The 25,408-nt window shown below is 39.1% G+C and overlaps 1 protein-coding gene across 1 annotated transcript in view; it reads left to right on the top strand.

Annotated features, from left to right (window-relative positions):
• The window catches only part of NAV2 (neuron navigator 2), a 216,284-nt gene that overhangs the window by 35,127 nt on the left and 155,749 nt on the right, over window positions 1–25,408 (top strand). The window contains 1 exon segment of the mRNA XM_032690358.1: window positions 22,600–22,717. Coding sequence (XP_032546249.1) covers window positions 22,600–22,717 — 118 coding nt within the window.

The following is a 25,408-nucleotide window of genomic DNA, read 5'->3' as shown; positions in this document are numbered from 1 at the left end:
AAGTGAGTGTCACAATCAATATATCTGATGTTGCCCTTCTGCTTTCCTTCCTTCTCTTTCCTTTGTTCCGGTGATGTTTCTGTGGAAGTAAGAAAAAAAAATACTTGCCAGCAATAACTTAAGGTGAGCTGATCATGGCTAGGTATGCCAAAAATAGCCAAATACATTCTGTGGAGAGTTTTGGATGGTGATGGCAAGATTCAGTTTGTGGTTGAAAGCATAAGATTCAGAGTGTGGAAGCTTAGGCTTTTTTTTCAGATTTGTAATATAGGGCTTTTCAGGCAACCAGGGATAAATCTCTTTGCCCCCAAATATCAGATCCTACAAGACTTAGTTAAGTTTGTAAAAGTTGTGATGTTGCCATAAGAGTGAAATGTAGAAATCAGTATCTAATTCTGCTGAAACTCAAAATATTGCCCTTGAATAGTTTTGGGGGACGGTAGCCTAATTTTTATCACATACTACTGTACAATCCGTTCAGATGCCAGCTTGTCATCTTGAATTACCTGCAAGGTTGCTTTACCTCTTGGAAGAAAATGAATTGTTAGCTTGCTCCTATTCATGTTGAGTGACTTGTGCACACCTGATAACCTACTTCTTTTGACCCCAGAGTTCCTTATTCCTGGGCTTTTAAAAACTATTGTTTATTTCTGATTTTCTTTCTATTTTACATTGGAGACCAGCAAAACAAAATTTCAACATAGAATGTAAATCCTTCCTCTCTTTTTTTTTTTTGTTTACCTGTTATGAGTCATCCACACACCTTATGCAAACACCTTTTTTTAATGTAATCAAAACAAGGATCATTCCCACTCAGTGTATTATGGCTTTGAGAATTCGCAAGGGGTAAGGTATTGGTTTTGTGATGATTGAAGGTTGTAAAAAGCATATGATCCTTTTTCTTTATGCCAGATTCAAATTGTCCTGAAGACATCCTACGAGCCCCCAGCCTTGTAGCATGTGTATACAACCTTTTACAAGGTTTTTCCTACTATTGTATCAGTAGAAACACATTAACTACCCTATCTGTATGTAACTGGTAGTAGATAACCTTTCCAAGGTGGGTTTTCTTTTGTGTTTTGGTGTGTAGGTTTTTTTGTTTGGTGGTTTTGTTTTGTTTATTTTTTGAGCCTGCAAGCAACTAATGAATGAAAATGTATGTATGTCTTCTCAAGAAGAAACATTCTGCATCCAACACGGAGTAATAAATGACCCCAGGATAAGGCTATATGGAAAGTTTTGTTTCTTTAGGTGGAGTAAAAGAAACTTGACTGAAGAGCCACAGTAGTGTCACCAGGAGCTGTAGCATTTTATTGTGAAATGTGCCATAAACAGTGGTGATTGAAAACCAGTTTTCAGATGCACAAACAACTTGTTACAATTTTATTTAAGGTAAACCTTTTTTAAGTTTATTTGTAGCTTTTTTTTTTTTAGGAAGAGAGTAGCTTTTATCTTTTCTTATTTGGGATTAGATTTATGGGTTTTACAGAGCTGGAGAAAACTGAACTGAAGGCTGCTTAGCTTTCCCTGTTACCTTTATTCTTTCTCTTTTCAGTTTATAAAATTTGAGTGGTGCTTACTATTAAGCAGATATAATTCTGTTTTGACTTTTCTCTCCCTATAATTGTTTTCTGTTTTGATTTTAACATGTTGAATAACACGAGAAAAAAGAAATGTGCATATCTTTGCCTGAGCACTTTGTATATAGGCACCTGTAACTTGTGAGCAGGACCAGATTGTCATTTCCATGGCAGCAGACAGACTCTTGTTGTAGATGTACCTTCGTCTACATCCAGCCAAAATCTCATCCTGATTGCAAAGGTAGCAGTGTGAGGAGTATTTGCATTTGCTCAAGCATGAGGGCTGAGAGAGATGGAGGTTTCAAGCAAGGATGGTATTCCCTTCCTTGCCCTGCACGAAGACCCTGAGATGCAAGGGGGGGGGAAATTGCTCCTGCTGAAGGTCAGGAGGGGCAGAGCCATGTCTTCATCCCATGGGCAGTGGAAGATGCTATTCCATATTGGATGGGAAAGAAGGGATGCCTCCTGCTCAGCCCCACCCTGAATGTGTGCCAGGAGGTGAATGATGCCAACTAGTCCAGTACCAAAACCAGAGTTTTGCAGAAGTTAATGGGCCGTAAGTTGAGTAAAGCACTGGACTTTTAAAAAATATTCTGACCAAAAAAAAAAAAAAAAAAGGCAAAATGGCGAGTTAATTCAAAATGTTCCCTGTGAAGAGAGCATGAAGAGAGCGTTAAAAGGTTTATCACTGTGTATAAAATTTCTGTCCTGGTTTACACATGACTTCTCCTTCTATTAAACATTTCCCTTTAATGCTCTTATCTCTATGTGCCTTCTGGGCTGATGTGTAGCATACAGCAAAGGGAACACACTTATTTGGAAGAAACACTTCATTTTGGAAGAGATTTTCAAGAGCTTAACTTAAAAACTGCAACAGAAGAATTGACTGGGCTGATAAGAGATTTGCAAAAAGTTATGATTTGATAAGCTAGCTGACTTAGCAATACTTTTCATTAAGTAAGGGAAAGAATTCCTGCAGTTCCCTAAGCTTTTGCCATCTATATTAGTGACTTTATGAGCAGTTTATCTGAATCGTCATAGCATTATCTTGCAGCTGATATTGCCTTGATGTTGGAACCGGATCACAGCTTGTTACTGAGCTTTTCCAAGCCAAAAAGTGTGGAACCTCAGCCAGCTGTTAGATGTCTAGATCGAAGACTTAGTTGCTGGCACTCTACAAAGATTAAGAGAATAGCAAAGTACAATTCTGTGTTTCATAGGTTAGGATATGTCTGAAAAACACTATTGCATATAATCACACATTTCCCACACTTCTGTTTAATCACTGTTAGGGAAATGTTCTTTTGACACAGAAACCTGTACAGTGTGTTAAAAGGGCACACACATCTTTTTTCTGAGGATCAGTCAAGAGAAGCCACACAGCTGTGAACTGCAGCTCACAGGGCTGTGCAAAAGGCAAACTTATTCCTGACAGATAGTCAGTAGAGATAAGGAGGTGTGAAAGCAGTGAAGCTACCAGGAGGCAGGTGAAGCTACCAGGAGGCAGGAGAAGCCTCATCCAGAATGTTATACACAGTAGTGGAATCATTTATGAAAGATCAGTGCAAAGGAAACAAGGGCTGTTGAGTTGGCCAAGAGAAAGAAAAATCTGTTTCCTTGACATCCTAACCAGAAAAATCAGGATAATTGTGGGCATATGAGTATTCTCTGTAAAGACATCAAAATACAACAGTCTTCTAGTCACCACAGGCAGGAACTGAAACAAGGTCTCTTTCAAAGGGGGAAACCAACACACTTTTTAGGAGATACTTAGTTCATTATGACAATATTTGTATCATATACTAGTTAAATTGCCAGATACGGGTCTGTGTGTGCATGCACATGCCAGGGACAACCCACCACAGTGTGCATTTCTGCTGTACAATATATAGATACTTAAATATTATAAAACTGTTGAATATCTAAAATTATGTTAGAGTTCTTTGTTTTAAGTAAGGAGTTGATGTCATTACAGGAATCAAATGAACTAGAAAACAATTTTAATCACATTAAAATGATTTACAGTGCATGTTCAGATATTTATATCTCAAGGTAGATGAACATGTTATAACTGTTTTGTTACAAACTGTATGTGTCACGTTCCAGTGCAGATATAATTAAAAAATCCTAATATAAGGAGCTTTAGAAATACAAATCTAAAAATGTATGTAGACGCTATATGTTGCTTGGCTTAGAGTTTCCAGATTTATCTGTCTGCCTTAATTTAGAATTCAGGTGTAGAGATTTGAGCCTCATTTAATTCTGTTCTGTGATTATGGCAATAAACAGACTGGAAAGGGATTTGAGGTAGGTGATCCTTCAAAAAGCATTCCTTTTCTGGTACAGTATGTGTTTTAGGAGTGCAACTTGATTTTAGTTTATTTACTTCCTTCCCTCATAGGACACTGAGGGAAGATGAAAAATTATATACAGTGTTCTAAAAACCTTATTATTTCTTTTACTCCCAATGGTATGTGGTTTTGTGCTAACTCTTGCTCTTATGTAGATCATGGAGGATAGATGCAGATAGAGGGTATTTAATAGTGTCTGAGATAGATGGTTTATTTTTTTAGTCAATGTCAGACTTTACTGTTTCAATGTACTGATTAATGCAACAATTTCATAATTTTCTTGAATATGAAATCTTAAAAATAATTGGCTTGTGTTCTCTTGTTCTTCATGGAAAGCTGTCCCCAAGTTTTCCTCCAGCCTCATCTGCTCTGATACACACACAGCCTGTTCATGTGCATTTGGGGGTTTGTTGCCAACACGTCTGTCAGCTGTTCTGCTCCTCTTCCCTATTGTTCTTAGGCAAAGAATATCTTACTCTGAAGTTTATACAAACCTAATTCTTAGAGTTTTCTTTCGCAAGACTTCTTCTTAATTTTTCCAGGTCATCTTCTTCTAGTCTGAATTCCTCCTCCTTGAACATGGGTGGCAAGAACTATATGGAATGTTTCAGATGAAGTCTTACCAGGGCATTGTCTTAATTCTAATTTAAAAATTTTACATGTGAGAGTCACTCAGTCAACCAGTACTTGACATAAGGGCTATTTCCTTTTATAAGAAATCTTTGGAGGTTTTCTTTTCAATGACCTGGTAGATAACTTTGGCTGAGAATTCGACACCACTGGATTCAGTACAGGGCATGTGAAGAGACCAGCTTAACCTGAATTCTGGCTTGATTTTGGCAGAGGCTTCTAAAACCACACAGGTGCTACCTTGTTCTCTTGAGCTCTGTGAAATGTGCTTTAAAATTCAGAAGGTAGAAATATTTGTTGTTTGATTTTGGTTTAAGACACTGCTGTGGAAAATTTACATTAGGAGAGGATCTACACTACAGGATACCAGGATTTCTATGGATGAGATGTCTGGGAAAGACTTAGTCTGTTCTGACCTTTTATAGAACCATTTTTCTTCTGTGGCTAAATGTGGATTTAGGAGGCAAATTTATGTCCTTTGAAAAACGTTATTTAAATCTTGAGTAGATTGCCTGGAATAATTTGCTGAGCTCACAACCCTGTTGTATGAGGTGCTGCTGAAACATAAAGTGGCAGCTCTTGTCCTGGAGGTGTGTAGTATAAACATGTCTAAGAATTATTATCTAAATAAGACAAGGTGTGGGAGAAGTGACAGGCATAGAGAGAAGTAACAAGATTTACTCAGTGCTGAAAAAGTTCTTTTCAAGGAATAAGAGGAAATACACCTGCCATTCTAGGAACCTTAGTCTTTTGTAAATATGGTTCTTTTCCTGACATTTCAACACCCTATGTTTAAAGTATTGCAACTATTGCCTGGTTGGCTTTTTCCTTTGTTCAGAGAGAATAGATATATTTAATTAGGAACCCTGCCCTCATGTCCACATCCAGCTCTATCTCTATAAGCTGCCCTTAACTTATTAACAGCACAGAATGGCCTTTGCTGCCAGGAGAGAAAGCCATCGGGCCTCTCACTTTCTTTAATGCATTTATATCGCATGGTGTGTGATTTTTTTTTTTTTTCTGTTCTGGAGTCATCAGTTGCTGGGCCCAGTCCTGTTTCTACTCAGGTCCACAGCAAAACTGAAGAAGGTGTGTGATGGGGATGAAATGGGTGCTGATGGGACAATCGAAATCATTGTTTTGGGAGAAGCAACTGTGAAAGTGCTGTAATCAGTGGTCGTTTTGGGACTTACCTATACTGCTAAGCCAAGGCAACCTTCATGTGAGAGTTGTGGGGCCTTAGGAGACTTGTGACCTTGCACCTGAGATCAAATCCTCCCTTGGGGCCTCCAAGGTGTTACTGGGGGGATGTGTGTGGTGACTCTCAGCCCTTTAGTGGTTTGGAGCTGTAGCTTCTCAGGTGAGGAATGGTGGCCACTTCAACATTAGAATATCTGTTTAAGGTGGTACCCTCCAACTGTTGTTTCATAGATGTGTATATGAAATCTATTTTGAAGCCTGGAGTTTATGAGAGGATAACACTGTACCACTGTAAACATCACCAATTTCCTCATGCAGAGAACCAACCTGACTCTGTGAAGCAAGCAAAAATTTAATATAGACTTGGGTGGGTGCTTGGGAGGCCGCCTTGTAAGATGATACATTTTGTATGCAGATAAAAGTACACAGAAATATTGAGGGTCACTTTGAGCTAAAGAGAAAATGCTTAATAAATTTAGTTTTTACTCAGGAGGTAAAACAGTACCTTTAATCCAAACTGCATGAAAGGTTATTTTTTGTAAAGGTGCTTAATGTTAGGCTGACTATCCATTCAAAAGCAAACATTTTTATTTTATAAAATAAAGATCCTTTAATGTAATTTTGAAAGCAGAGGGATTGGCTATGTGCATTTAACAATAATGTGAATGGGGCCATGTGTTGGGTTCAATTTGGTGTCAGCTGTTCATTGCTGATCTTTGACTGGTTAATTTAATGGTCTCTGACCATTAAAGCTGCTCAACCAGCTTTTTTGTTGTGTTGGGGGTTTTTTTTGTTGGTTTTTTTTTTCTTTGCTGACAAGTGATTGCCAATGAATTGACTGATTAGAGAATAAGGGAGTCTTGAGATAGTGTAAAGCAGCATTTGGGGGCCGTGGATCCTTTCCTAAATATAGGAAAGGAGTGGGAAATTTTTAACCCCGTGCAAAAGTTATGGTTTATTACTTTGTTAGACATCTGCTTTACTGATGCAATTGTGTTTAATCCTTCCTGGAGGTGGAGACTGGTCTTAGGGCTAGTCAGTACTTTTATGAGGACTGGCAGTTCTTAAGCTGTGCTCATGGATATATCAGGCTGCTAATTCTGACCTTTGGGATATTTGCTTTTTGAGACAAGCATCTGCAGAGAGTTGGGAAAAGAAAATGTCGTCAGAGTGAAGCAGGTGTCCTTGAAGAATGTGCACAGCCCTCCCTTATCCTTATCCCTTACCAAAGCATGTCAAACTCATAGTTATAAAGAGTAAACATAAAGGATCACACTGCAACACCCGCTCATTAGACTGTCAGAATAATGTGCTGTTTACTACTAGTTTATACTAAAAAAGGAAAAATTGATAATGTAGAAATACAGAAACAGATGTGCTAAATATGGATTATTATCTGTAAATGTTAATTCAGAATGTATTGACTAAGAGCTTTTTTCTGCATTATTGGTTTGCCAACACTGGACAAAATGCAGCATGTAAAACTGCACAGATATTGCCCCTATTACAGCAGGCAAGTGCTAAAAGCATCTCCTTTGGACTGTGGCTTGACTTTACAAGCTCTGAGTCGATGGCGAAGGGTTAAGTCTGATTTTGAGTACCGAACATCAGCAGTATTCCATGACCCATAATCATATTTTATACCACACAGAACTCCTGGGTTTTTTTTCATTCTGCTTACTATCTCAATATCTAAGATTTATCGTTTTTCACGTAATCCTAATTTTTACCAGTTATTGCTTAAGATAGTTCATACTCAATTAATTATTTCTTTGGTTAACTGTATTGTAGTAGTAAATTTTTCCCTTATGCATGAATAAAATTATGTTTGAGGACATAATGGCACATGCCAAAACATGCATCCATCCTTCAAATCCTCTAGGAACATCTGAATCATAATAAAGAGATCTGTTTCTTTTGAAGGCACTACTGTACCAGCTTATCAGGAAATGTTAGTTCCTGCTGTTTCTCCATGCTCTTAAGAACTACCTCTGCATGGCTCTTCTGAATGAGCCTGTGAACTTCTTCTCATGTTCTAAAAATTCATTTGTGCTCTGATTCACTTAGTTTCTTCTTTGGATCTCCTAGATGGCATTGGGGCTGGAGTGGATGAACTGACACTAATTTCTGTAAGGATCCATGTTTCCCAATGCCTACTGTAGATATTAATTTGCCCTGTGGAGCAGAGCAGCTGCTGCCTTTGTCAGCTCCTGTATAGCTCAGTAAGATTCTTTTTCTTTATTGGCCTTTGTGTCAGAATTGCTCTGATAGAGACAAGCCTTCACTCCTTTAGTGCATGCCTAGAAGTGTCATTTACCTCCTTAAAACAATGTCCATGGCCGAGCTGCGATGGAACTGGCCCAGAAACACACACTAATTTTCAGTTGCCTGGATCTGTCCTGATTCTCACAGAGTGTCACCAGCCTATATTCCTTGGAATGATTTGTCATTTTGCTGAGGCTGCCACACGTGTTTTAGTGCCAGATGCAATCACTAGTGAAAGGCTGATGGCAAGCAGTCTTGCTCTTCAAGAACCTAACAGGCTCAGGAGAAAACCTGTAGGAGATAACTGGGAAGTTACTCGTAGAGACAAAAATGAGTAATTCATTACATCCTAATTGTTGTGAGATTGCATAAACAAAACTTGCAACAAAGGCGTTTCCAAAGGTGTTAAAACAAATACCACAAAAATGACATTACTGGGAAATTCAGCAGTAGAATCACAACTGTTCAAAACAAAAAGCCATAACACAAACAAATAAAAACTCCAGAGAAACAAAAAACCCCAAATCCAAACCGTGAGCTGCCTTTTTATTTTAGACTGTTTTAATAGTAATTTTAGTTTTAATTCACAACTCAGCCATCTGCATGTAGCTTAATTAATTTGGAATAATTCCAAGTTTTAAATGATGTTCTTAGCCTGCCTTTTGCAAAAAAATGGCCTGTAACCTAAAATCTCAGCATAGTGCTATAACAGCTATTGCACCTTTCTTTTTTTCCTTTTCTAATTTATTTCTAAAGCTTTAAAATTATGCAGATTGAACTGTAGTTGACAAAGAACTGGACAAGTAATGCTATAAATATTAGTTGTGTTTGAGCAGGAAAACAGGCAACCAGTCCTGATAGCTCTTTTTTAAATTTTTTCACCCGCTCAATATTAGTAAATCTCTGTGGTTAATTTCTGAATCAAAATTTAATTGTATGTGTAAGCCACTTTTATTCTTTCTTCTTTTTTAAACTAGCAACATGCTCTTGTTCTACATTCCTCCAACCCTGCTCCAGGCAAAAAAGAATACTGATTTTGCTGATGTCCCTAAGCCTTGTTTCTGTGCTGGTAGATTCTGTCCTCCTGAATGATTACTGGTAAATTGCTCTGATTTTATCTGCAGCTAAGCCACTACTCTTATCTGATGCTACTTTAAACCATGCTTAGTTTCATACATAGATGGGCTTTCATCTACATCCTGTGGGAACATATGACCACATCTTTAGCATAGATCAAGTGAATGTTCTTAGTCTGAAGAAAAAACTAAGAGTTTACAAAGTTTAAAAAAAAAAAAAGTCAAATGTTTGATATCTTTGGACCCAGTAAAATGACCACAAAGATTAGTTACAGGAGTTTATTGCCTGTCAATTCCATTGTAATTTTTCTTCTCTTTAAACCTTTACTCAGCTAATTAAGGAACGTAAGTTGCTGGAGTAACACTTTCCTAGGTGTAGAGTGTTCAGGCAAAACCAGGACTAAAGGGAAACTAGTGCAAGATATCAAACAGAGAATGGGATTCTGTAGGTGTGCATAGAATTACACTGAAATTGGACTGATGGAGGCCCCTGTGAGGATATTCTGCTGTCATTGCCTTGTGCTTTTTGAATTTTCCAGAGCTTGCAGGTCTTTTGATCAACCTCCTTGCTGCCATATAATTGTTAAAGGAGTATTAATAACAATAGAAATATTTCAGGTCAAGCTGCATTTAAAAGGGATGATATCAACAGAGATCATAAGGAACTGATAACATAGTCTTAGCCTGGTAGGTCTGCAGTTCAAGACTTGGAATTCCATTAAAAAATCTTTATGTTAAAACTCTCTCTGCTGTAAAGTGATGAAATCTACAGTTGATCTGCCTCATGACAGTCTATTAAAGATTGTGCTATATATATTTCTGAAGGAAGCTTCATGTGCAGTGCAAAAAATATTTCTTTTACTTGAATGGTTTTTCCAGGAAGGTACAGAAGGCATTCAGGTGGACGATGGCTACGTGAGGAAACTCCCAGGCGGAGATGCCCAAACTGCCTATGCTTGTGGGAATGGGTGCCTGTACTGTCATTTTCTTCATCAACCATAAAATCAGTTTTAAATTATTAATCCAGTCTGCTGTAAATTTTACTTTACTGGATTTTTTTTTTTTTGGTAGAAGGTTATGTTAAAAGTTCAGTGTCAGAATTTCTAGTAAAACCCTACAGTGTTGAATTTAATTCCCAGATCAATGAAAACATAGGCTGGTGTCACTGTAGTGAACCTCTCTAATTAGGAGCATAGGATTTACCATTGCAGATCAGGCTGATCGTTTACTGAGTCTATGAGCATCCTGCCTCAGCAGTGCCCACACCAGCTGGCTTTGATGGAAGTAGCATCTCCCTTCCTCCTTCTCCAGCAAGGCATAAGGTCAGTGGGAAATGAAGAAGCAGAATTTTCCTCTTATATCATTCAGAGGATCATTCTTCTTCCCAAAGACAGTGAACTGGTAGCTGAGGTCTTGGCTAGCATGTCTGTAAATGGGCTTTAGGGATAAAAATACTGATTTTTTTTTTTTTTAAATATATACTGCTAAATTAAACTTAGGTACAGAGGGTGACTCCCATTAGGGGGAGTATTTTTTAAATTACTCATAAATATACGAGTCCATTTGGTTGAAAAGATCTTTGTGATGTAGACTGTACTAGAGAAAGGGGAACTAAAGTTTTTGCTATAACATCTGTACTCTGGAACTTTTTTGCTATATTCCCTTAGGCTACATCATAACTGGGGACGCTGCCCTTCTCTGCCCCTTTAAGTTTGATCTGATGCCAAGTGTGTAGCTTCAACTATTACCAGTTGTCTTCTATCTAATTTGCATATAGATCATTTTATAGAAAGCACTCCCAACCCTTTAAATGGAAGCAGGAGGAACTAAGCTGGAAGCAGGGTCAGCATTGACAATTTAATTTAATTTTGAAAGTTATCAGTCAGTAGAAGATTCAGTTAGATTCGTATCTGTGAAACAGATGGCCAACTACAGAACCATTAGATTAGGTTTGTTATGTTTGTGGAAATTAATTCAGCACTTTATTTTTTTTTTGTTTGGGAAAAATAAAGAAAGAACAATTGTATTATTTGGTAAGTGCTTAGCAGGACCAATTTATAAAGATGACCTTATTTCCTGTAAACATGGCAAACCCCTGGTGATCCCAGATTATGCAGAAAGCTTTTTGCTGTAGCCTGATTTCTGGGCTATGTAGGAGTATAGTGAATGACAAAACAAAACCAAAAATGCTGCCACCTGTGCATAAATGGGTTTAATATTTTCAAATGCAAGAAATTTTATCTTAAGATCTCATTAGCAAAACGTAGAACCAGACACCTGTGTGGGGCTGCATCCTCCCATCTGTATGTTGATGCAAATATATATGAGTATCTTCCTTTTTCCCTTCTGAAAAGTGAGGATGAGTTTTAAAAATGCTGGAGATCTAGCACTTGTTCAGGTTTTTAAAAAGTATCTGAAGTTGTCTGAAAAATCAGTTTTTTATTTTGATGGCTACGTGAAGTTGAGCTCCTGTGATAATCTGGATCTAATGGGATGCTGGACCCTAAGAGATTTCTTAGTCTTTTTGTGCATCTTTGGGATGGAGTCTTTGCCACACAAATTAATGCTCAGCTGTCACAAAGCATTTATCCCTATCTTAAAAATGCAGCTTAAAATAAAAATAGGTCTTTCAAAAGTAGGTCACACCTAAGATTTGTCTAGCCAACTGTCCCATTTCTGACAGTGCCCAAGAGCAGGAGGACATTAGAAGAGCCATTAGAAATAGAAGCATGGGTAGAACATACCATGCTTTTGGAAAGATAGTTGGCTTCTTCTCATTCTTACTGTTGCCATCAATAAACTTTAGAAATAATGGAATTAACATGTACTTCTTTAACTACCAACCTTCAGAACAGCATTCCTGTTCAGAAGAGTTAAATGTGTGCTATATGATTGAGAATTGAATACGTTGAAGCAATAGTGTGGTCAAGTCCTTTCTCGAGTTTGGTTCTTGTTCCTCCTTCTTTTGTTCCTTCCATCTCCAGATTTGCATTGATCTTGCTTGGCAGATAAAGAGAGGAATAAATTGCTGGCCTTCATGACTCAGTTGCAGTAATTTCTCATCCATGTGTTGGTTGCAATTGCTTTATGTCCTTCCAAGTGTTAGTGAGCACTGCTTCTTGCCAGCTTCTGGCAGCTTCAGAGACACTGCTGCTTGTGAAAAATCTTGGACACTGAACTAAATTACATTTTACAGAGTGAGAAAGGTAGTGCAGATGACTTCAGTTTTTTGAGTGGCACTAGGCATTCTGTTCATGGGAGAGGAGAGTATTTGGCTTGTGATGTCAGTGTTGATATGGACTGAACCTACCCAGCCCCTGGTTTTGAAGTCTCATTTTTGTCCATCAAGCACTAAGCAGACCCAAAGGAGAATGTGGCTGGACCTTCTTGGCTAGAAGAAGGTCTAGGATTTGGTCTCTCAGGCAAGATCAAGGCCAATTTCTGTAATTCCCTAATCCCCACAGCAAACTGATTTTGTTTAAAATTAGGAAAAGCTTTTGCAACGTTTCTGACCTCAGTATTTGGACCAGATAACTTTCATCTTCATACATTGCTAGGAGTTGAAAGGGTTTAATATCACATGCCTTAGAAACCAATTGTACTTTCACTTGGAGTTGCTTCACAGCTGTGAATCTTGTTTTGATTAATTAATCCTCTAAGCAATCAAGAAAAAATGGAATAGAGGCGTGAGTTTGTGCTTAAAATGCTACATGGCAAATTGGGTTCCATTTCTAGCCCTATTGAGATTATATTCCAAGATTATCTCTTGGAATCTTTTCCTTACGCTTGTTTCTCAGAGTCCAGTCCAGCAGTGATAGTTCATCTGTTTTGATCCCTCCTGTGGCCATGGCTTTCTGCCCAGAGGAGATGATACTGCAAACATACAGATTTGTGACCCCAGGTGAAAAATACCAATGAAATTACAGCAGCTGTTTGGAACAGTCTCTCACACCTCTTCCAAATAGAGAAAATGAGCCTGTCTTCATTAGAGAAGTTTAGAAGACTTTTTTTTTTTTTACTGTCAGGGGCCAAGTGTGCCAAGACTTCCATCAAGTTCTGGGAACTGACCACACTGAGTACTGGATTAGTTTACAGCAGGAGCTCTATTGTAGTTTGTAGCAGCCTGAAATTAGATTTTTCTCCCATCTTCGGTGCTCAAGGGTTTTGGGGGAACACTGCAAGCTTCCCCTGTTCTCGCATTGCATCGGGTGCCTGTCTGCATTTAGCGGGGCTGTTGCTCAGAGCACAGTCCTGAGCACATCAGAGGCCCAGCACCCAGAGCTGTTTGGGTAAACTTCCAAGTCCATCAAGCCCCTTTTGCGTCCCACTCCCCAAAACAAACACATCCCTCAGCCGCAGTGAGTGGGCTTTGCTGGGGGGAGAGCTCCTGTGGAGACAGCGTGGCTCCCCAGCTGTTTACTTTTCATGGAGCAGTTTAAAGAGCAGCTTAGATTTTTGCTCTGGCAGAAGTGTGCCTTTTGAAAAATCAACAGCTAAAATGTCAGACATCCATCCTTCAGTTAGCAAGAGGGGAGGTGAAGCAGTCATTGCTTCTCACCTTGGCAACACTGGCTGTGTTATTTTTTTTAATACACAAAATTCCAGCCAAGTGTTGTACAAGTGCCAGTGCTCTGTGTTTTTAAGGAATGCCAGCAGCATGGTCAGACTATGGGATTAAGGCTCACTTGCACATGGTGGGGTCCTACGGGAGGGCAGGCAGCACTTGCTGTACCAGGTTACCATGTGTCCACTCCAGGTCCAATTCAGCCTGGTGCTTTTTAGCTTGCATTTGTGATAGATAAAACCTTCAAACATTGGTTGATATTGTGAATGCTCCAAAGTTCAAAAAATATATCTGGACTTTTTTGTCATGTGAAATTTTGGATTTCCATTCAGAGAATAAATTTCCACTGACACTGGGAGCATTTAGGTGAAGGGGGTTGTCTCTATAATAAGTAGAAAGTCTCCTGATTGTATAAACACCCCCCCCCCCCAAAAACAACAACAAAACTAAACCATCAAAACCCCAACAATTTCCTTAATAATTGTCTTTTAATGCTTACGGTGTCTAACACAAAAGACCTGCCAAACTTTATGCTTGCTGTGAATGGCTTCATTATTCAAGAGTGTGTTTTTAAAATATATTGATCCTGTTTGAAACTGATGTCAAACATTGACACTCCCTGTTACAGACAGTAGTAAGAGAAGGGAGCACTGGGGGTGTAAGGGAAGAGCTGCAGAAGGGGTAGGAATTGTAAAATGTGACAGTGGAAGAAATCTGAGCACTGTGCCTGTGTGACTTCAGCTAAATTTAACCACCTAAGCTTCACATGCCAGCATATATATAATCATTTAACTATAGACGCCTTGAGAAGGAAGAACAAGCTGGACTCGAGCAGTATACGTTCACCTTAAATATGCCAATAAGTAGTATGACCTTCCAGGTCCCTGCTCGTGGGAGAAGTAAATTTTCCTGTGACCATTATAAAACAGTAAGCAGCTCTTGGCTCCTCGATCACGGCAGTGGTGCTGTTGAACAGTAACTATTTGCAGCCTTAGAAGTGATTTTTTATTTATTTATTTTTCCCTTTCTTCTGCAGCTTCTTAAGATTTTCTGTGGTTTTCCTTCAGAGTAGATATGTATCACCTTTTCAGATAAGCCATTTTCTGTTGCTGTTTGTGTGTGGTAGTAGATGTAAATGGGTTTATTTCGTGCAGGAGAACTGTCATATTTGAAAATGATTAGCTGTGCACTTTAGGTTACTTTTTAGAAAACACTGGAAAAAAAATAGTACATTTGCTTCTTTTCTTCTCTGAGGTAAATTACAGTTTGTTGGCGTGACATCAAATCGGTTGTTTCGCTGTGGCTGAATATGACTTGGAATGGGTTTTGCCGATCAGCTCAGCAAACTAAACTGTTTCTCTTTGGGATATGGGAAGGAATTGATGCAGGTGTGAATGTAATCTCATTTCTATTCAGGACTTAATGTTTTCTGCAAGGGGAATAAGAGAGTGACCACCTGCTTGGAGTGGTGTGTGGCTCCGCTTTCCAGGGATTTGTATATGGCAGGACGTGGATAATGGGAGCATTGAGAGTGGAGCGTGCTGGATGCTGGCACAGACACCGTCCTTGCTTCACCTTCTAGCTGGTGCTTGGTGAGAAGTATTTACCCCTCTGTGTAGGCAGCACCTGTCAATAATGGGGTTCAGAAACTCTACAATGGGGGGGCAAAAAATAAAGAAAATCTCTCTTTCTCCTCTTTTATATTGAATATAGTAAAATATTCGGTAGGGTAAGAAGGGTGCCAGCTAGGCAATTGAAAGAATGTTGCTTTTTTAATATTTACCAAAGATTTGCTCTGAAACTCAGAGAGAGCAGTGCCTGCCCTGAAGTGTGGATAGTCCCTGGCTCTATTCCTGGAAAGGCAGCAAACATGCTAAATTGGACACATATGCTTGGCTCTGTGTGCTGTGAGGCAGCCCATTGCTTTTGAATAGTAGTCATATGCATGACAATAGCCCTCCTCAGTCGGGAATAAGGCTTTAAGGAGAGAAAAATGAGTGGTCCCAGTGGTGTTTAAATTACCCATTTATCTGTGTAACTTCGAAGGGTAATTAATGTACATAAGTGTCCAGTAAAATGTAATATTCAGCAGAATACCCTCCCACCAACTGGGTAATAATTCAAGCAGTTTCCAGCCAATACTTGCACATCTGAGAGAATAAATCATTTAGTTAGTTTCCTGTAAGAAATTTAAAAAAAGAAGCAGTTACCTCTGCCTCCCCAGAAAAGTGGGAACCAAGTGGGAACTTCAGTTGGTTACAGCTGCAGTCTCAGTAGTTGATGATAACTCAAAAGTTCCAACACTTTAGGTAATTGAGAGTATTTTACTGGCATCATATTAGATACTAATTTAGTAGGTGTATATATGTGCGTGTGACAGCTATTTTTAGAGGATTGCAAATCCTAGAACGACAGACTGGTGTGGGTTGGAAGGGACCTTAAAGACCATCTCGTTCTAATGACGCACCTTCCCCTAGACCAGTTTGCTCAAAGCCCGATCTGACCTGACCTGCTGTATGGATTCCTTCCAGGAAGGTCACTTTTCTGTCTCACCTGCCTACTGGAAGGAGTCCGCCTGCAGTTCAGCCCATCATCACCTCAGACTTGAAGTTTCTGGTGATTTCCTCCCTTTTTTTAGCTGGTATTGATGCCAAGGTACTGGTAGGATGGAGTAGACTAATCTCCAGTGTCCCATCCTGGCTTTCCGGATGTTTCCAGTGTCTCAGAGCAGAGAGGAGAAGCCATTCACTGCCTTACCTCATGTGTCCACCTCTCCCTCTGAGCTGGGATCACTGGGACTCATAGGCATTCGTAAGGACAGTGGATTCTTGCTTCATATCCTTCATGTCCACATACCCTTGGCTATATCCTTAAAGAAAAGGAATAGACAGAACTCCTTCCTCAAAGCCCACTAACACCCTTATTTTATCACTGAGAGATGTGGGCACACATCATCTATCTTATGTCCTGCTTTTTAAGCCCTTTGGTTTTTTGTCTTGCAAGAACTTACATGAGGAAAAAAAAACCCATGCAACAGTCTTTCGGATAGCAATGCAAAGCTTCATTCATTCCTAGAAGAGTCACACTAAGCTTTTACTGGGATTTTTGTCATGGTACAGATGTACAGATGCAGGTTTCTACAGGATTTAAGAAATGTGGGGGCCACACATTGTAAGACCTGAAAAAGGTTCTGTGACAAATGCTGTAAAACTTGGGTTTCACTTTTTTTTTTTTACCGTGTGCTTCTTCATTGTCCTTTTGCCGGTAACTCAGCAATATACCAGGCATATTAGTATGGGACATAATCTCTATGCACTTTCAAAATAAGCCTTTATCCGTACTGTGCCCCCCTTGGAGCCAGAGGTGCTTCAGAGGGATTGAGGTTTTCAGCTAAACCTTTGGCTTTAGCTATTTAGCTCTGGGCTTTACAGTGTGATATCTGTTAATGAGATCATTGTGTTGGACTGTAGCATGGATCAGCATGAGACTGCAATCAGTGTTACCAGTCAGAAATTGGGATTTCGTGACTCTACATGTGTAAGCCCTGTTACATGGGGCAGCATCTGATGGGCTTCTCCCCCCATAACATTGTCATGACTGCAGGCATTCCCATTAGTATCATCTCAATATGTTGTGTCTATTTTTAGGGTTTGGAGTGGGGGGTTTTTTTCGCTCTCTGTGAACTTCAGTGGGCAGAGTGATTTGGTTAGCAGCAACACGGGCATTGCATTGTAGTGGGTGTTCTGGAATGGGAGTTCGTCAGTGTGGCTAACCCTGCTATTCAATCATGGAAAAAGCCTTGCTCCGCTCTAATTATGCTACATGATGTCAAAAAGATATTCTTCAGCTGTTACCAAGTTCACGAGAGCCTGATTCATGATAATTATTGGAAGAAAACAATTGCAGTCTGATTAGTAAGGAACTGACATGGTAAAGGGAAGGAAAGAAAGGTTTGAAAATTTACTTGGGCGTTTATTATAATTAGATTTGTGTGTGTGTGTGGAAATGAGTAACAAGGAAAAGATTCAGGCATATTTTCTACTTAGTTGCATAGAAAAGAGACATTCTTTTCAAGTAGATTCATATGAACCCTTTCCTTTTCATGAGCGTAATTCAGATACCAATGCAGAGGCAAAAATATTGGGTAGTTCTTGCCTTCCCATGTAGGACTGCATTCCATTTAAAGGAGACTCTGGAGTACATGATAATACCTGACACCCTAACCTAATTGCAGCCCCATGGATATACTGGATCTCCTCTAATGTCTCTAAAGGATTTTCCTGGATTCGTTACTCTCATGAGTTATCCATGCTCTGTATCCTGGGTATGACTGGCTGTGGGAACAGAGGTATATAGTCCTACAGATGCTGTGTTTGGCCCTACCTACCAGCAGATCAAGAAGAACCACCCAGGTATTAGCCTGCTGCCTCCAAATGGTATATGAAGAGAGGAATACTGTGATTTGAGATGCCAACTTCAGGCTGTTATAGCTGGCCAGGCAAGCTCTAGTTTATTTGGCTTTCTGCTTGATTTTTTTTTTTCCAAGGCTAAGAAAACATGTATGAATTACTTTAAAGTGGACAGAAGCTTCAGAGTTTTTGCTTTTTGCTAGTCAGCTTTGTTCCCCGACCTTCCCTGAGTGCTTAGTGGGGGCTGTGTGGGCTTGAACAAACAACCAGTTCTGCAAAAGGCACCTTTTGTACTGGTTCAGTGTTCAGATACAGGGCAGGTGGTCTGAGGTGAGCTTGGCTGTGGTGGATGTGCTCTCTCAGTGCAGCCAGAAATGTTACATGAGGCTTGAAGTGGCAGGAAATTTCAGGGATCTCCTAACTGGAAAGCAAAATTTCTCTCTTATCTGAAACCTGCTTTAAAACAAGCAGGTATGAGTATAGGAAAGGGAAGCAAGGAGAAACCCAACTAAATTTCAAAATTCTTCAAACTTATTGATGGAAGACAGCGTCCAGGTCTTTTTCTTTACAGATAGCTTTCAAAAGCTTTTGAATTTGGATTTTTTTTTTTTGTTTAAAACCCTACTACTTTTTTCACTAGTTTTTTAGCTCTGACTCATAATGTGCTGAATATTTCCAAAATCACTGCTTAACTGTAACATTCTTAATTCAAATCTGATGGATTGAAGGGAAAAGAAAGAAGTCTTTCACATTTGTTTTTAATTTGTTCCCAGATAATTGGATTCCTAAGAGAGAAAAAAAACTACCAAACAGCTGAGTCCACCTTTAAAAAAAGCTAGAACTTAAATCCAAGTTAAACATTAAACTGACTGGGACACAAAGACCTGCTTATAGTGATTAATGCCCAAATCATGATGTTCACTTGATTTTTGTAACTAAAATAATGAAGCTGCTTTCAATGATTTTCATACTGTGTAAAATCACTGAAAAGTTTTAAAAGGCCATACTGGTGTATATAATAAGGCAGTATCTCTTGGATCAAATATTTCATATCACAAGATTTTTGTGTTTTTTAATTAGACAACTGTTCAGGTAATTTTCATGTGAATATTCAAATGTGACTTTGTAGCTCATTTGCTGAAAATACCTGAGGAACACTCAGAATTCATGTGCAGAGATAGGAAAATGGAAAGTTTCTCAGCAGTGATTTCCTACTTCTTTTATTATTGTTTTCCCATTTATTTGCCTGATTTTGAACATTTGAAAACACTGTGTGCTTTGAAACATATTTTATGTGTCTAGAAATAGCAGCCATTGTATTTATATTTTTTTTACTTGTTTGTATGGAAAAGGAAAAGAAACATTAGGAATCGTATTTGTGTAGTACATTACAAAGGCTTGCAACAAACAGGTTTTGAAAACATCCTGGAAAGTTTCCATGATTAGCTTAATATATGCTGTAAAAATCAGCAGTGACCTCAAAGAGCTGTTGCAATAAACCTGGATAGAGCTTGTAAATATATAACCCAGTCAGTTAAAAAACAGTAATAATTTGCATGTTAATGCATGTTGCAAACTAATGTTGTATAATAACACTTTTAAGAGAAGGACAGATTTATTATGTCTGTATTTTCCTGCAAAAGGCTTTTCTAGTCAACTAGTGGAGTGAAATAATATTCCACACCCTTAAATACCCCAGAAACAAATATTTCTTCTGTACTGGTATGCATTTAATGGAATATTTTATAATAAACATGAAAGCTCTGTTTGTAGTTCAGATATCAAACACAGACTGACTTCAGCACCGAAGTGGGGTTTACAAGAATAATTTGCCATTAGAGGGAGTTTCTTTGTGTTATCATAGACAGTGAATCAGACAGTGGGTATTTGGTTTCTTTCAGGTTGTTTCCTTTACCGGGAGCATTTAAGGGAGTTAGGAATTTCTTCAATGCAGTGTTTATTTACGGGGTATGAATCTAAGTTCTGATGTTCCTGGATGCAATAGGAATTAGGGCAGTAGGAGACAAGTATAGCAGTTTTGCAGTGCCACAACCGTACATTCTCACGTTGTTATTTGACCTAAAAATCAATCCTAACCAGCTCTCAAGTTCTTGCCGTTGCTGTGATTTCAGGCTCTGCCAGGAGGAGTCTGCTCCTGTTTTAACTCTGGGTCTGATCCAAGGGTTTGTCTGACTGCATGATGATCTACATATGGGGAATGATCCAGGATGGAACTGATGCATCAAGTATAGTCTTAAATTTGGTGGAAGTCATCTGTGTTAAATTAGGACATTCATTGCAGCTCTCTCATTAAAGGAAACGTGGTTATTGTGTTTGATAAGTTGCTTGTCAGCTAAATTGCAGGAACAGTGTAGGGGTTGTGTGGAACCCTTGCACTTGCAAAGTAGGTAGTTTACAACATGTTTCCTTGTACTTCTTTACTTGCAGATAAGCAAGCTAAAACCATGTGGCAGAAAAGTAGGTTAAGTCAATCCTAGTTCCTTGAAGTCATGGATATTTTAAAAGTCTTTCCTGTTATGGAAACATTTTCTGTAAAAGGGGCTAAGGAACACAATGTCCTTCTTTGTGCAGTGAGGGTTTCTTGCCCCTTTTCTTTTTATTGGTCAGCTGGGGAATTCACTCATGTACTCAGCCTTTTATTTCATTAAGGTGTCTTTCAGCCCGTTTTATCAGAGGTGTTCCATTGTGTTTTCTGTTTAAGTTCATGATGCTGTTGGCATTGAAATGCACATCCCGCTGCTCTGAAGAGGAAAGTAAAGGATGAATGGTGGAAAGAGGGACATATGTTTCAGATGTTAAGTGATTTGTTCATGGCTGCTACCGGTACTGTTTCACAGTTTTAAACAACAAACAAACAAACAAACAAAAACCAACAAAAAAACCCCAAAAAAACCCCCAACAAAACACAAAGACTTTATAACCAAAACCTCTGGTCAAATCTCTGCTGTTCTTTTATCATATTAGCATTGAATCAGAAAGAGGAGTGTGAAATCGCAATTCTTTTATTATATCCAGGTTCCTCAATCTCATGACAAATACTTCACCCTTAGTTTTGGCAGTTGGCTTTTAACTCCCATGAAGGAGACATGACCATCACATTGAAAAAGCAAGGCTTAAGATGCTCCTGAAATTAGTAACTCTGGCTGTGCTCAGCCCATCAGTCAGTACTTTAGGGGATCTGCATTGATCAGCTCTGGGTCCACCAACACAAGAAGGATGTGGACCTACTGGCGTGAGTGCAAGAGGTGGTCCATGGAAGGTGATCAGAGAGCTGGAGCACCTCTCCTAAAGTTGGGGTTGTTCAGCTTGGAGAAGAGAAGTTCTGGGGACACCTTCTAGCCCCTCCCAGTACATAAATGAGGCCCCAAGGGATCTGGAGAGGGATTTTGGACAAGGGCCTGGAGTGATAGGATAAGGGGGAATGGCTTTAAACTGAAAAGAGGGCAAGTTAAATAGAATAGAGAAGAAATTATTTCCTGCGAGGGTGGTGAGGCCCTGGCACAGGTTGCCCAGAGAAGCTGTGGCTGCCCTATCCCTGGAAGTGTTCAAGGTGAGGTTGGATGGGACTTGGAGCAACCTGATTTAGTGGAAGGTGCCCCCCCCGCCCCGCCCATAGCAGGGAGTTGGAACTGGATGATCTTTAAGATCCCTTCTAAGCCAAACCATTCTGTGATTCAGTGATATGGGGAGTTGCACAGCTCAGGAGTGGGATGATGGAAGGGGAGTGACTGTGAACCCATGTTTTGTTTCAACAGTGTTTTACCAGCAGACAGAATCTGATTGTAGTAGCCATCGTTTCCATCTGCTTCCTTAAAGGCTTGGGATAGAACTCTTCAAAGCCTAGTGATCGACCTGAGGGTTCAGGCCCTTTTCCTTGTGCTCTTTTGTTTCCATCAGTAGTAGTGAAGGAAAACAGTAGTTCCTGGGCAGGGCACAGAGAGGGCTTTCCCAGGGCTTCTGGGGCCTGTTCAACCTATGAGATGGAATTTATTAGAACTGGTGGATTTTTAGGGCCTTGAAGGGTTTCTTTGGTAATATTAACGAAGGAGTTTCCTCACAATGAAATTGCTATATAGCTAATATCTTCTAGGAGTGTTTTTGGGGAAAGAATCTTTAAACTTCCTCAATATCAGCTATCAAGAAAAAATGTCAAAGGGAAAATGCAAAAAAACACTTGGGTGGAAATTGAAATGTCTTCTACGGAGTCACTGCAGCTGTTGAATATTTCCTTGACTTCCTGATGATCCATTCAAGCTGTAACACATTCAGGAGTTTGCCATCATCTTCCACAAGCTTTGATGTCAGATTGCTAAATAGGAAAATCCATACTACAGTGAGCTGAACACTTGATCTGCACAATGCCTTGAATTTTAATGCTGTTGACTTGTCTCAAAGAGGAAAAAAAGCAGTGATGCTTTTGCATACTGAGAGAAACAAAGAACTCTCATTTTTAAGGTTGTGTTATGAGTAATAGTTTATTTTTGTTTCTCTTTCTCCTAACAGATTTATACGGATTGGGCTAATCATTATCTGGCAAAATCTGGTCACAAGAGATTGATAAAGGATTTACAGCAAGATGTGACTGATGGAGTCCTGTTAGCTGAAATAATCCAGGTTGTAGGTGAGTGACTTCGTGTTTGTACCAGGTATCCAGCAGCTCACTCAAACAATCACTGTCTTTATCTTCTACATAAACACAGTGTTGGGGGGAAATCGATCCAACTGCATGGATGTAGATAATGTAGATAATTTTCCTACAGAGACTTTGCTAATTAATTTGAAAAAGCCGTGTCTTAAAGTATAGTGGAAAAATATTGGATGGTGATGATAAGATCTCCTGACACAGCAATATTACTCCACATGGCTGAATGTTAAAAAAACAACTCATGAGGGATTTTTTTTCTGCTGGGATGCTGTTAGCCTTCACTATCTCTATTTCTAATACCTTTTGGGTACTCGGCCTGAATATAATTCACACAATTCCTGTGTGAACCTCCTTCTCCAGCTGGATTTGGAAATCCACGTATGCAGCTGAGAAAGGAGGAGTGCAACCTTTTACCTGACAGAAAAAGAAATCTTTCCTAACTAGTTTCAGATGAGGAAATCATTTATCATTAGGAGAAAATCTCAACTGCACACTCAGTTATCCAAAGTTCTCTTAGTTTGCGCTAATATTTGTAGATAATGAAAGTTCCAGGCCATTTTCTCCATGTAAAGCTAACATATTGTCCTCTTCCCTTGGGCCTGGATCCTTCAATTAGTTCCTTCAGAGGCTCATCCTCTGGTATTGGGATGCCACAAACACATGCATGGGCCAATGGAGATGGATGGAATCAGAAAGCCTGCTAATGGGAATTAGGAGCAAACTGACAGATTGAGATGCAAATTAAGAAGCCAGCAGTGAACTAACACATCAGAGCATGCACTATTTATGTGTGGTTGAGATGCTGGTAAAACAAGCTAGTTCCTTGATTAAGGTACAAATCACTACAAGCCTGTTCTGGGATGACATTGGGAAGCATCTTATAGTGACTTTACTGGAACGTGTTAGAAGGACTTTCTCTCTGGGTAGAGCAACATTATATCTCAGTAGCATTGTAGACCTGCCATGCAGAGGTATAAACAGACCATAAATTAATTGACTGGATGTTGACAGATATTCTCTGTGAACAGTGCTTCATCCTATGTCTGTTTCCTTTAATAGGAGAGATTTTTGGAAACCCAGGAGCCAGTTAGGTGTTGATGCTTTCATGCCTATCTGGCTCCCCTGCCTTAATGTTGTTATGGGAAACTTCTGCATGAGAACACGTGTACAAGAATACAACCATCAGAATGTGAACTTGGTTCTACCAAATGTAGCTGTTCGAGTATTGACTTGTGAAAACTCTTATGAAATTCAAATTATTCCCTCTAAAATACACAGAAAACAATATTCTTTTGATAACCTTTGCTTTTTTTTTTTTTTTTCCCCCTAGTCATTTTAAGAGCTGCCTTTTGGCTAATATTTAAGATAAGGTCTGAAAGGTGTCAGAAGTTAAAAGTACGAGAGAAGGATTTCTTTTTCACAGAATGTTTTCCCATATGAAAGAAAGGTCATATTTAAACATTTTCAGTTTAATCCTCTGAATTATCAGTGAAGAAAAGGAATTTGTATCTGCTGTGTATGGCCTTACGCAGCATGCATCTCATTGCACAAAGATGGAGAGAACTTCACACCCAGAAGCAGCTTTCTCTGTAGCCCGGAAAATCCAAGCTTTTTTTCTAACTGTGTAGTAGGAAAGCATCTATATGTAGTGCAGGAGGTTTGGGATTTTTTTTGTATTAGGGTGTTGCTATGTGTAAAAGCAGCCTTGAAGATCCTCCTCCTTTTTGTATGTGCTTCGAGGTATCTGGAGATTATCCAAAATTGTTGAAATTAATTCAGGTTTAGTATTAGTGATACAGTTTTTCTTGAGTCATCATCTGAGATTATGTCACAGATGTAAGAAGAAGACTGTGAGAGTTAATGGTTACATGAAGACAGTGATGGCAGTCCTTGTGCTTGCCTTCTGAAGTGAAATAGCTGCATTTAGGAAAAGGAACTTTAAAATTAATAGCAACTAGGTGGTTCTTTTACCAAAGCATCCAAATGAGGGGCAAATCATAAAGAGGTGAAACCAAATTTGACTTCAGAGAGAATCTTCAAAACTGCTAACGATAATATAGAAGCATGATGACAGTTTTTTTTCTAATTTGCAAGTCCATTAATGCATCCCGCATTCTGGGTTATTTCAGTTTAAAATTCAGAGTCTATAAAAGAATGTGTAAGTAATATATGCCTTAGTAATGCCATATAAACATAGTAGCTGTATTTAAATTCATGAATGCAGATATACTGGGACTGACCTGCGGTTAGTAGAGGAAGGAATATCTGTCTGCTTGTCCCAAACAAGAAAAGGCTCATTCACAGTCATTAGTTTCCTTTCAAGGAATATTATGCATGGTGCCAATTTATAGGAATAGCTCTAAATTTTTCAAACTATTATAAATGTAGTTGGTAGAGATATTGCATGATGCTGAATTGAGAGATTGTAAATATTCCAAGATGGGTGCACAGGACTTGGAAAATGGGATTTAACAAGTTTGTCTTTGTTTCTGAATGACCAAATCCCATGCGAATTCCTGAAAGCAGTGTATGCTCTGGTGTGTAAGGGCTGATAGACCATCTGGGGACCTACAGTGAATTTAGCTGCAGTCTTTTTTCAGATTGGCATACATTCTTAAAGGCATTGGTGTGGGATAAAGGTGTACTGTGACATGGATGTGTTAAAAA

The sequence above is a fragment of the Chiroxiphia lanceolata genome, chromosome 6, assembly GCF_009829145.1.
Source record: "Chiroxiphia lanceolata isolate bChiLan1 chromosome 6, bChiLan1.pri, whole genome shotgun sequence".
Lineage (NCBI taxonomy): Eukaryota > Metazoa > Chordata > Aves > Passeriformes > Pipridae > Chiroxiphia > Chiroxiphia lanceolata.
Note: the sequence above shows the minus strand (reverse complement) of the source record. Positions and strands in the feature narration are given on the sequence as shown.